At 47.1% G+C, this 13,000-nt stretch overlaps 4 protein-coding genes across 4 annotated transcripts; 2 read left to right on the top strand and 2 right to left on the bottom strand.

The window, feature by feature from the left end:
* The first annotated feature begins 317 nt into the window (after positions 1-317).
* LOC128717980 (uncharacterized) lies at positions 318-2,947 on the top strand. The gene is made up of 2 exons (XM_053811656.1): positions 318-1,173; positions 1,257-2,947. The coding sequence occupies exons 1-2, from the start codon at positions 318-320 to the stop codon at positions 2,945-2,947; spliced, it is 2,547 nt and encodes an 848-aa protein (XP_053667631.1).
* Positions 2,948-3,719: 772 nt separating this feature from the next.
* On the bottom strand, positions 3,720-5,989 carry LOC128707057 (signal recognition particle subunit SRP72). The gene is made up of 3 exons (XM_053802002.1): positions 5,881-5,989; positions 3,967-5,797; positions 3,720-3,882 (listed from the first exon to the last, which is right to left on the bottom strand). The coding sequence occupies exons 1-3, from the start codon at positions 5,987-5,989 to the stop codon at positions 3,720-3,722; spliced, it is 2,103 nt and encodes a 700-aa protein (XP_053657977.1).
* Positions 5,990-7,646: 1,657 nt separating this feature from the next.
* LOC128708790 (uncharacterized) lies at positions 7,647-8,783 on the bottom strand. The gene is made up of 2 exons (XM_053803771.1): positions 8,072-8,783; positions 7,647-7,999 (listed from the first exon to the last, which is right to left on the bottom strand). Exons 1-2 carry the CDS (start codon positions 8,781-8,783, stop codon positions 7,647-7,649), a joined length of 1,065 nt encoding a protein of 354 aa, XP_053659746.1.
* Positions 8,784-9,445: 662 nt separating this feature from the next.
* LOC128717979 (nuclear RNA export factor 2) lies at positions 9,446-12,551 on the top strand. The gene is made up of 4 exons (XM_053811655.1): positions 9,446-10,483; positions 10,561-11,256; positions 11,464-12,291; positions 12,354-12,551. The coding sequence occupies exons 1-4, from the start codon at positions 9,446-9,448 to the stop codon at positions 12,549-12,551; spliced, it is 2,760 nt and encodes a 919-aa protein (XP_053667630.1).
* Positions 12,552-13,000: the final 449 nt, after the last annotated feature.

The raw sequence follows: 13,000 nt of genomic DNA, 5'->3' as shown, positions 1-13,000 counted from the left end.
AACCAAGCTGTCAGTGCAGTTGTATGTGTTGGTTTCACCTGCAGTGCCGATCGCATTGCTCCGATCGTTGGTGGCTCGGATGCATAGCTTACTCTGATTGACAGAAACATTACAACACTGCAAAACGACTAGCATATCGCAAGTATGTGCAGAAATATACTCGGATTCATCTAATCTAATCAAAACTTTTCAACCTATCCGATATCGTCCAGGTTCTCTTCAGCGGTCACTGGTAACCGGATGCAACAGTTGTGCTGCGGACACAAATCGGTATTGTTGATAGCGGCAGAGCAGACGAAAGCTGCAAAGTGTGAACCATGTCGGTGGCACATATCTCCCGCATTATGCACGACTTCCTGCACCGGGGAGTGGAGCGGAACGACGAAGAACTGCTGCAATTAGGGGAAAAAGAAGAATTTTACGTTGCGCACAGTAATACGTACGCTGTGAACTTGCTCGCATTCGCTCTCGGCTACATTCAGTGCGATCTTACCGACTTACGCCAGTTTGACCAACCTGATCTTTTGGCCGATCAGAAGTTGCGCAAATCGCTCACTGCCATTGTTAACCGTATGCCATCGGCCGAGTTTCAACTGATCCCACTGGTGCTGCTGTGTAATGATCGTATCGAGGTATCGTTTTTCCTACGCGTACGAAAAGCTTCACTATCAACGGAATGCGTTTATCTCGACCTAACCAATCGGAAGTATGATGGTTTCGAACAGTTTCTCACCAATAACAAGTTGCCATCTTGCACACTTTGGTATCCGAAGGACGGTCTCTTGCGGTATGTGAACATGGCATCGGACCGCCCAATGCTGGAGATCGCTAGTCGTAACATAACGTGCAACACTAAGGTGTGGGAAGGGATTACGGTTGTTGGCAGTGTGGTTGCAACGCTACTGGCTTTTACGCCTCTGAGTGCCACAATAACGGTTCCGCTGATGTTTGCCACCAGTGCTGCTAGCAGTGGAATTACGGTCACCGAACTCTTGGACAGTTGCAAGCATGAAAAGGGTACCGTCATTGCTAAACGCGCTGTCGCCCTGGCCTTAAATCTGACCACGTTTGCCAGCACCGGGCTGACGGTGGTATGCCGTACGGAAAAGTTGCGCCGAATGTTACCAGCGCAAAAGCTGCTGCAGCTCGAACGGGCCGAACAGTTTCTCGCAGGTAGACCATAACCGTCGTGCGCACAGCGTTTCGTCTCTAGCATAATCTTACTAAATTGCCTTTCCCATTTTTTTTTTACACAGGAACAATGCGGACTGTTACTGCAGGAAGTGTCATCGTTGCGGTAATCGGAACGGTTAATGGCTGGCAATCGCTATCCACCGCAGAGTGGATCGAACTGGCTGCTCTACTCTGTTTCGCTTACCGCAAATATTTCGACCAAGAGAACGCGCTGCAATTGTTACATAAGCTGCAGTACGCAGGTGTTTTCAAGTTTTTCAAAAAACTATGTCCAAACGTACCGCTCGACACACTTCGTTTGCGATTGGAAGGCACAGCGTTCGATGGTTTTCTGAAGCTGGTAATGGATTATCTGAAAGATAATGTAAACTTCACTGTGGATGACAGTTTCATCACAATTCGCCTATTTGGGTATGAACTGGAGTTTGATATGCTGTTCAAGATTGACTGGCAGATTCTGAAATCGCTACTGCTGTTCCTGCAAACTACCAAATCCAAACTCACCAACGTGACCGGTAAAGCAAAATCATGGACGCAGGTTGAATTAAATGATGCAGTTACACTTTTTCAGACGGTAAGCGAAATACCTAAATATATCTGCACGGTGAACGACTTCATAACGCTCGGACATGGGCATCGATTCAACATGGCCACCGTGTCCACTTTCCTTACCGCCAAGCATCTCGAGCGAGTTAGTCTGCTACGCCAGCTTGCATCAATGACATCGAAGCAAGCGGAAGCGCTAAATAAATTGCGCGAATCAGGCCGCATCAGCGGTGGTGATCGCGAGCTGTTCAAATGGCTTGCCAACCACAAGCCCCCCAGCTACGGTACCGCGTTGCTTGCGCTGATATCGGTAACAGAAACCCAGCGAGCGATGCCGGCTGAGCATTCCAACCCGATTCAATTCGCCCACCAGCGGATCATCGTTAGTTCGCTGCTTAGTTTTTATGCGGCAGATTTCCTCAATTTACCCGAGGGGGCGCGCCCCATTTTGCTCGGAGACGAACGTTTTCTGAGCCTTTGCTACAATGCGAACCAGCAGCTGCTTCCCAGAGCGAACAATACCTGGATGCGCACCTGCTGCAGTGAAGTTGCCATCCAGCATTTAGAAACTGTTGGACTGCTACAGCAGCTGTTCGAACGCGTTAGTACAACGTCCGCCGGATCACCAACGCCAGCTAGCGCTCTAGATTATGCCCTCGATTTCGAGAACACGACCGTTCCGCAGGTGTACTATAGTATCGTTAGCGCGTGGAAACATTTTACCGTCCCGCTGGACAAACGAACGTTGCAGACTCGATTTCTGCTGTTGTTGAAAGATGTACAGTCGCTCGGCATGGCGCAGTACTACAATTTCCCTATGCCGGAAGACGAACAGTTCGCTACGAACGATGAGAAAGTTATCGAATTCACACGTGCCGCACTGCTGAAACGAGCCGACTTGCAGCACACGCCGTGTTTGATTCCGTTCGGACCGGTTGAACGAGCCGCCTGCTGGTTGGGGTTACTTCCTGCTCTGCGCAGTGAAGCCAACCGCCAATTCCTGCTCCAAACGCTTACCTCATTGGTTTCCAATGGCACAGGCACCGTGTTGCGTTTGAATGATCCGTGCAAGCGAATGGTGATGTTTGCTACCGTGAAGGACAAGGTGATAGTTGAACTGCTAATCCCATCCGCTGGACGCACGGATTTACGCGTATCGTTCTATATGTGTGGAAACAGTATCTGCACTATCGGTGCTGAACTATAGCATGACTTTCGCGCAAATGTCTGTCCATGGACAATGCGATATCGCAAGACAAGCAGTCGCTTTTATGCTAAGTTAGACAAACAATAAAGTATCTTTGTTATTTTATAATTGCTAGCGTCATCGCGATTCGATAGTGTACACAATTTCCACCCAAAACTGTCAGTGCAAGATTCCTTCTCATTTGGAACGATTGGTCACCCTTCGTTCAGTGATCGCGTTTGCTGTCTGGGTCAATTGTCTATTATCCATTTCTTCGACATTTCTCTAATGGTCCACTGATTAATAATGCAGGACATGTAAGTTAGAAATAATGCTTCAATATATTTCACTCCCTGCCCCACCCTAGAAATATTGTTCATACACCGTTTTTCGGGATTAGTCAGGATCAACCTCCGTTGATGTAAGATCACTTTGTGTCACACCTCACGCGCTGCTTAATTAGCTCATATTTACAATGCCAAAGTTCGTTTTTCGATCGAAAAGATGATGCCAACTGCCTGGTGGTGGCATTGGATTGTTTTGTTTTTCAACTGTAGATCCCAAATCGCTTGAATATCTTAGCTTGCTCTCTAATTCAACGAAGTTTGATCGCAACTTGCCCGTGAAACGGTGTAAATGGTAAGTTGTTAGTATTACCTTACTGTATGTTTTATTGAATCCCACTCCCGAACTTCAGTTCAGAATTCTGCTAGCGATCTGCAGTACGAAGATCGGTTCGACCCATTGTTTCATGGGACTGGCGCCTCTTCCCCATCCCCTCTTGTCTGCCATCCTAGTGTTTACCCTTTTTCTTCTTGTGCTGACTCTTACGTGGCAATTGGCGAGTTGCAGCAGCGGCAGCGGCCATCTGTTCGAGCTGCGTAACGCCACCCGGTCCCCCAGAGCCCGGTGTCGCGGGTGAGTTCTTCGTCTGGTTGTATGCCTTGGTCATGTCGCTGTGAAAAGTGAAACACAAAAAAACAAGAAAAATAGCAAAATTTACTCCTTTTACCAACGGTGAAGGTTATCGCATGACTTACAATTGATCGGCCTGTCCGGAAGTGGTTCCCTGGCTACCCTTCATTACTTCCTTTACGCGGCGATCGCGCTTCTTCCGGTAGCCGGTACGTTCGTAACGCGGCAGCCAACGTTCCGGATCGGGTAGCACACCGATGATGTAGTTCTTTGGCAGTTTGCCCTTACGCTTCTTGCGCTTTTGCTTGCGGGCTGCGGCCTGCTGTTCGGCCGACGGTGTGCCGGCACCGGGCGACTGATCACCGGTGGTGCGGCCACCACCAGGCAGATTTTGCTTGCGTCGGACTGCCTTCGCTATCATCATCCAGTTCGTTGCCTCGAGCGCATCAATCTCGGATACCGTGGTAAGTGTTTCCAGTGCCGGCAACCGCTTACTCGCCTGCTGGGCACGCTTCGGATCGAACTGGGCGTACGCAATGACCAGCTGTGCCAGCAGCTTCATATCATCCGGATGGGTTCTTAGCAGTTCCTCCAGACTTTTGGCGGCCGTTTCCGGTTCGCCACCGCGCAGATGGAAGCTGGCCGCTTGTCGCCACATATCGCTCAGGTCACCATCGCTGATCGTAGCGCTCTTTTGCCGCTTGTACCAGTCGACTGCACTCTTCAGTATCTCTGAGGCGGCCTGCTTGTTGTCCAACCCGAGATGCAACGTCACCAGGGCCGACACGACGCCCGGCTGATAGCGAGCTTCCCCGAGCGATTCGAGCGTGTCAATCGCTGCCTTTCGATTGCCTGCCACCAGCTGGAGCTGCACGATGGCAAACCGCACCTGCAGTACTTCGGTCGTCCGGTCACGGGGCAGTCGTTGCGCGTATCCCTCCAACAGTTCGACCGCCTCCCGGTACTTCTTATCGCGTGCGAGCTGACTCACGCGGATCAACAGCGATTGGAACTCTAGGTCGGGATGGGCGTTAGCGAGCCGGCTCGCCAACAAACCACATTCCGCCGGACTGGCAAAGTACGCCAGCAGGCAGTTGTTAAACGCAATCGTCTTCCTTTGCCGAGTGGTTAGCTTCTGCTCTGCCTGCTCGGAAGTGGCCACCTTCATTTTTTTCTTCGAATCGAACACATTCTGATCGCGGTTGATTACGACCAAATTGTTGCTGACGACCGCCGTCAGTGCGGCGTCGTTCGTTTTGTGACGCAGCGCGTCTGCATACAATGCCGATGCTTCCTTTACCCGACCCTGCATCTGCAGGCAGTACGCCAGCTGCACCTTGATGATGGTGATCTCGTCAATAATGTCTTCCTCGGTCGCACCGTCCTCTTCGAGCGAATCGCGGCACATCTTCTCGCTCGTACGTAACTTGCGCTCCGCTTCACCATACTCCTTCCGGCCAGCCAATGCACATGCCGCATTGTACGTCAGCTCGTACGTGTCCTCGGGCAGATTCATGGCAGCCAGCTGTTGCTGCTTGTCGACACTACCACCGACGATGCATCGATTTGCGGCCACTGCGCTCATGTTCGTTCGACGCTCATCATCGTAGTCGTCGTGCGTATTCTTGATGATGTTCCGGTACAGCTCGAAACACTCGTCAAACCGCTCCAACCGGTACAAGATCTGTGCCAGCAGCTCCTTCAGATTCGGCGCAAGTCCAGCCCATTGTTCAACGCCTCCGCCACCCGTCCCAGCTGGTAGCCCGGACTGGATCGTGCGAAACGCATCTTCGGCCCTGTTTAGCCGATACTCGCTGTACGATTTCTCGAATGTAGTGTCCGGGATGGATGTGCCACGTTCGATAAACTTTAGCACCTCGTCGAACTTTCCGTTTTGAATCAGGCAGACCAGCTTACACTTGGCCGCTTTCCATTCGGTCGCGTCGAGACCGATAACTAGAACCAGAAAGGATGGTACGTAGGGTTTCATTCATTCATTCAATTTCATTATTCAAACAGGTTATCCAAAGTTCACTTACTTTTATTAGCAGCCTTGAGTGCCTTGTCGTATTCGGCACTGGAACAGTGTTTATTCAGCTCTGTGTACAGTTGCCGTATAGTTATTTCTTTTGTCTCACTTTTCGACATGTTAGCAACTCAACAATACGCTTTTCGGCGGCTTTTTCACAATGTAGAAAGATGGAAAGCCTTTCCAGTTCCACCTAGGAGCAATTGCTGCTTTCCTGTTCCACAAGCTTCCCTATTGGCAAACGAGCTGTCAAATCATATGGGAATCGCCAACATGGCAATCGTACTGTCAAATCGTATGGAAATCGCTCGCCCTCTTCTTAGTTCAATTGGAAGACCTGTCCTTGGCCAATTACGTCACACGAAAAGAAGCCAAAATCGGACCGCGAGTATTGTGATGCCACAAACCAAAACAGGTGCGACTATATTTACAAACTACGGGTTTCGAAACCCGTATGAGGGCATCCCTAGAGACGGCACTTACAATCACAACAATAATGCATTTTTTATTCATTTCCACAAAATTTTGTCGATTTCCAGTTCAAAAATCACTTTTAATACTTGGTTTGAATGCACGAATGCTGTTTACAGTGTTGCGCTGCTCAACTAGCCAACTTTAGCATGCTGTCTCGCATTTTTGGCCCAATGATCGTTAGTAAGATAGAGATAGAAAACATGGTTTGTGCGGCATATCGCTGCATTACCGCTGCATTAGCGCTGCAGCAGCTTTCCATTAACGGTGCCATGTGGCTTTCGTTTCGCGTGTGCATTTTAGCTCTCCTCGGTATGTTCGTTCGAAAATGTGTGAAGCCTGCTAAGCTGACCTCAAAGTTCCTTAAGAACTAATAAAAAACGGCTGAACTAAGCTGATTAAACGGGGTGTAAAAATCATTTCTACCTATCTATCTGATCATTTATGATGGATTAGAAAAAGTAGTTGAGTGTGCTATAATACTTGTACTACCCCCTCTCTGGTTCCGCATAATCATCGAACGTGCCAATTATGATGGCCTAGAAACGTACACTATGAAAAATCGTTATCATCCCATTATTAAGCTCGAGCGGTTTAAGTTTGATCTCAAACGTTCTCGCCGTTCAATAAGATGAAGTTCTCGGCAATCCTTGTTGGTCTTATATTTCTTTCGCTCACTATCAGTGGTAAGTGTGGTTTACTATTGTGATATATTTTGTTAATTTTTTAAAGAATGATATACCATATTTCGCTCCGTAGTAACCCTTAGTGCCGAACAGTATCGTCGGGTCCGGCGAACGATGGGTGCTGGTGGTAGTTTTATTAATTGTCTAGCCATCGGAAACTCCACTCAGCGCGTCTGTTCGTACGATCTTAACCTGCTAGAAGCGATCGAGCAACAGCAAAAGAATGGAAGTCATACGTGCCCGGAAGGAAAAGTGTTTCACCGCCACTGCAACGCATGCAAATGTGGCCATGGTGGTGCCTTCGTATGTACTACTGACCTTTGTGGGGAGGATTTATTTCAAACGAACGGATTGCCGCGGTACTGGTGAGAATGGATTGACCAGCGTTGAGCTGATAGTTGAAGTGCGGGAAATTGTTAACTATATTTACTAACAAGATCACTAGTGACCAACCTCTAAAATTAATTCTCAAGTAACACTAAAAATAAACTGTCTTAAAAGGTACAATCAAACATGAGACTAGTGTGTTTGTGATAGTCACTGTACTTTAAACCCTACCACGGACTATCCAAAATGCTGCCCTGAGAGTAAACGTGCCCGAGCACGTGCTAACATACCTTCACTGTTGCTTCATCTGGCTCATACCACTGAAGGAAAAACTGTCCGCCCAGGACATTTTCCGCAGTACAACTGTGCCGTCTGTTTCAACGTGCAACGCATTTTCAGCATCAGTCTTCCCCAGTGTGGTGCTGGTACCGTCCCGTTGATGAGCCTTATCGTCTGTCGTGCTATCGAGCGTTAAATGTGGCGCGTTTACGGTGATAGAAGATGTTTCGTACACAGTTTCGGCGAGATTAAGATTCACAACTTGCGATGGTACAGCTTTCACGTTACTTTTACCAACCATTTCGGATAGCTGTAGTGTAACGATTTCGCTTCCAACGTCTGCGTTTAGTGTACCATAGAAGCCGTCTAAAAATAAATACAACAAAACGTTTTAAAATTTTCACAATAGAAATTTAAATCCACTTTGCGCATACATACTCATGCAAAAGTGTTTACCACCGGATGATCGTACGGTGCAGTCTTTGTGGATGTTTTTTAGCTCCAAATCGCCATGATTCGTCTGAAAGGAGCTTTTGTTCGAGTAGCTTGCATTAACCGTAATGTTTCCCGTCTCTGTGGACGCGCTAACCGTTCCACCTTGCAATTTATCCAGCAAAATGTTTCCTTTGCCCGAGGCCTTGACGATTACGCTTTCGGCAAGCGTTATACCCTGGCAGGCAATGTTTCCAGCAGTGCTGCTGAGCGTTATGTTCGTCGAACGAAGGCTTCGTGTCTCGATGTCGCCGGTACCGACGATTTCTATCTCGTCACTGTATAGGTCCGCCAGCGAGGTGGTTCCACTGTTACGGATCTGCAAGTCTGCCTTGATTGGAACTTCCAGAATACATTCCGCCCCACCGGTATCCGGATCGCTCGTAATAGTGACGATTTTGTCGGAAATTTCTACCGCAAGACTGTCTACCTTGTTGCCCTGCTTAATCGTTGCCTTGAGCATATTGGAATCGGGACAGTCCAGCAAATCGAAGGGAACAATTTTCAGATCGTACGCACAGTTGATACGAATTTTCGCGTAGGGATTAACTTTTTCTTGCAATGTTTTGATGGCTGTCCAGCTGATTCTGGCCGTTGAAAGGTTGCGACTCCGTATGGAGGATGCTAGCGCGGCTCGAGAAACTTTAAGGAAAAACATGTTGTACTTTTATATTCAGTATTTTACGATTAGCGTGTTGAGAACCGGAATTATTGAGCGGTTGCGAAATAAACTGTATTGATTGTGGGTACAAAACCAAAACAAACACGCACAGTCGACTGACCGGCTTTGTCATAGGTCGTTTTGATGACATTTTTTAAATTAATTGTTCAAAATTAATAACTTGGTAAACTTTGTATATTTATATCATGTATTATTATATCTTATTTTCTTTGTTTTAATGTAATGAAACATACAAACATTCACAATCAAAATATTAGTTGCAACCTGTTCAAAGCATACCATTTGTCCATTGGAAATACCACCATGACAGGTAACTGCAGAGCAAGAATTTCAAATGTTTCATTTGTTACAATGGTTCAGAATAACTGAATGGTTTAAACGTATAAACTTACGTTTGTATGCTTGTAAAAACTACTTTATGAACAAATCGAACATTCAAAATATTCAATAATTATTAATTGCTTCATTTGTAAACTTCGTTGCAGTAAAACTGATACTACTGGCAACACTGCTTCAAAGGACAGTAAGCGAAACGTCATTTTGCTTGTTTCAGCAAATTTCGATACAATGCGTACCATCAAGCGCCGGTAAAGTGTTGGAATTTTGTGACCAAAGCATTATACTGAACGGGGAATAAAATGGATACCAAAGGAACGGTGCGAATCAAATTAGAGTCCCCATCCGACAGCAGTTTGCTTTGTGATGAAACAAACAACTGCATTGAAGAGATGGTGCAAGAAATGCAACAGAAGGACCGGGAAAAACAGATAACGGTGGCCACTAATGCAACCGTTACTGACCAGCACAACAAGCAGGAGGAACACGATGAAAACGCGTTCTACAACATACATAGCGTGTTGGCGAAGACACTGAAAATGCGAACGGGGGAATCGGATATTGTGCTGGAACCCAAACTAGCGAGCCGTTTGTATGTGTCTTCCAGCCTCCAGTACGATCGAACGATGATGAATCGAGCGGACGTGTGGCATCAGGTGATTGTGCACCACGAGAATAGCTGCTCAAAGACGAAGATACTGGAAGCCCTGTATGCCAAGTTTTCGTACTGCGACTTTTTTCCGGTGGCGTATAGGCGTCACATAAATGTGGACTTTTTTCTACTTCGTATGTGTAACCAGGTACTGACGAAGCTGTTTGAAGATGGGTTGAAGCTAAAGCTGGGTCAGGCAGAGCTTGCGATAAGCGTACGGCTCGGTGCGGCTCGATTCCAAACTGGACAGATATTCCCGCGGCAAACCATAACAAAAGCGGTGCAGGAACGGTGCGACAATGCGGCACAGTACGGCAGCAGTAATTTACTGAATTTGGACAGCTTTGCCGAGCATGTTTGCCTGCAGGAACTGTGCGTAAATCTCGGCAATCGGGCCCAGTTTGAGGTGGTCTGTTCGGCAATAGTGCAGGTTATAGGTGATAATAATTGCATCAACACGCTGAGGCTGTCGAACAACGGCATCAGTCACATATCGGTGCTGGCCAGTGCGAAGAGTTTGAGGCTCGTAAGCCTAGATCTGCGTGGCAATCGAATCAAGCATCCGAGCTCGCTAAGGGGGCTGAAACAGATGCCACTGATGGAGCTGTATGTGTCGGGCAACAACCTAACCGAGGTGCCCGATTACGAGAAGGTTCTTCACAGCATTTTCCCTGATTTGCTAAAGCTGGTACGTGTGTAGCTGAACAACCGAACATAGCGGTTTACCTTTCGTGTATATCGTGTTTTATGAAATGCTCGTTTTAGGACACCAACCTGACACAATCAAGTGTGGCAAAAATAGCGCGCGTTATTGATGAAGAAGAGGAGGAAGAGGTGGAATTATCGTCCCCCGGAACGTTGATCACGGAGGCGGACATGAATCCGGCCGCTTTCCAGAAGTACAACATTACACCTCACTGGCATAAGGTGACGGTGCAACATAACGGGGTCTGCAACAAGCAGGATATTCTGGACGCCCTGTTCAATCTGCTCGGCAGACACATGTTTTTCCCCTGCTACTACAAAACCTACTCGAAGGAGGATGAATTCCTAGTGCAGAATTGTTTCGATGCGCTGCTAGTGTTGGTGAAACAAAAGCTAAGGCTGCCAATGTCCGCGAATAACATCGTGCTGAAACTGTCGCTAGCGATGAACGTTGCGGAAGCTAGTGACAAGGATGTACAGCCGTTGAAAAAGTTGGAACGTTTCGTCATCAAGCGGTTCAAACAGAACTGTCTTGATCTTTGCTCCATGCAGACGGAGTTGAACAAATGCAAGTTTGTAGACTTTAGCGCGAAAAGTCCGTGCACGCTGCGGTACATGATGGAGTGTGGTACCCGGAATTTCGGTAATAAATGCCTGGTGTTGAGGTTGCGTCACAACGAGCTAAGGAACTGCGAGGCGCTGGAAAGTCTCGCAAAGTTCTACAGCCTGGTATCGCTGGATCTGCGCTACAATATGGTAATCTTCGTTGTGGTTTGAATGCTTTGAATTTGAAATACTCGGTCATCTTTAGTACAACACGCCAATCGCAAAAAAATGCTTCGGGCAGTGAAATATTTCGGTTGCAATATTTGAACTGTGGTGAAATATTTCAAAACCGTTGGCAGCATGTGACGTGCAAACTGATATGATCGATACGTTAAGTTTATGTTTCTTATTTTACAGATTTCCAAAATCTCCGACCTGAAAGGCATTCCCTGGAATAATGTTACCGAATTGTTTTTGGATAATAACCCCATTTGCGGAACCATGCACAATAGTTTGGAGTACGTGCGGAAGGTTAAACAGTACTTCGGAATGCTGAAGAAACTGGACGGACAGTCGTTGGTGGGAAATTTTGCCCACTGTCAGAACTACATCTGTGTGCCGGAAGCGTACAAGTTTGCCGAGTCGTTCGTGAAGCATTACTTTTCGATGTTCGATTCCTTCCAGCGCGCCGACCTGCAGGAACTGTACCATCCGAAGGCTCAGTTTTCCATGACGTGTGACTTTGGCGGAGGCCTAGACGGAGCAAACATTGCGGAGGAGCAAATGAATTCGCAACAGCTGCGACAGGCCAGCTATATTCAGCATAGTCGTAATTTGTTAATGTTTGGGGGTAATTTGGATCGTGCAATGTCCATGCTGATCGTCGGCAACGAGCGCATCTGTTACGTGTTGACGTCCTTTCCGAAGACGGATTTTGATTTCCACTCGTTCCGTATCGATGTACCCGTGTTCACGAAGGAACGCGTCATGATCACCGTGCACGGCCGCATGAGCGAGGATGAAGCGTCCAATTTGGGGCAGAACCATTGCATGGGCTTTTCACGCACTTGGTTAATTCAACCGTGCGGCATGGGCACGAATCTGTTTCACGAGGCGCTAGAGTACAAGATAAACAACGATATGCTGCATATGTACGACATGACGGTTACCGGTATGTCGGTTAATCCAACTTTTGGACAATCCAACGATCGAAACAAATCCACCTTAGAGGTGGACAGTACAACGGTAAGTGTGGATTTTATATGCTTTTTTACACTTGCTGATAATATTTTGCACATCGACAACAGGACACTACCTCCAGTGACACGGACGACCGAGAGAATGCGTTGATCGTTTTCAAACAACTGACCAAATTGAATCAGCAGTGGTCGAAACGGTGTCTGGAAGAATCGTCGTGGAATCTGAAGGTGGCGTTAAACATATTTTTAAAGTTGTACGAATCAAAGCGCATTCCAAAGATTGCCTTCCAGGATGACATTCCGTAGGAAGTGTAGAGGCTTACGTCGGTGAAATGAAATGAAATGAATTTTTTGGTTGCAGTTTGGAAACATATTGAAGGGTCACTAAGCGCGCAAGGTTTATGTTATCGTGCACCATTAGTACGAGCTTAGCGTTCGTTTGACACCGACAGAATTACATGTACATAAGTGGAGTTGCACTTGTTAACAGTTTCTGTTGTTGCATGAATTGAATGTAATGCAGAGAAGCGTTACGCACTGAATAAAGGCAAGAATTTAGAATGGAATCATTTGTTTGTTCAAGCGTGTGGTTAAATATACGACGGAATGCCAGGAATCGAGGAATCGTGGCGTAGGGAGGGGATCATACGCAAATTGTTAGCAAACAGCAAGTAATTAGCTCAAGTAGCAGCCCTTCAAGTGGGCTACAATTCAATGTATGGTGCTCGAGAGAACGTCAAATTGCGACCATCGCG

The sequence above is a fragment of the Anopheles marshallii genome, chromosome 2 (assembly GCF_943734725.1).
Source record: "Anopheles marshallii chromosome 2, idAnoMarsDA_429_01, whole genome shotgun sequence".
In the NCBI taxonomy this organism is placed as follows: Eukaryota; Metazoa; Arthropoda; class Insecta; order Diptera; family Culicidae; genus Anopheles; species Anopheles marshallii.
This window is presented reverse-complemented; position numbering and strand designations above follow the sequence as displayed.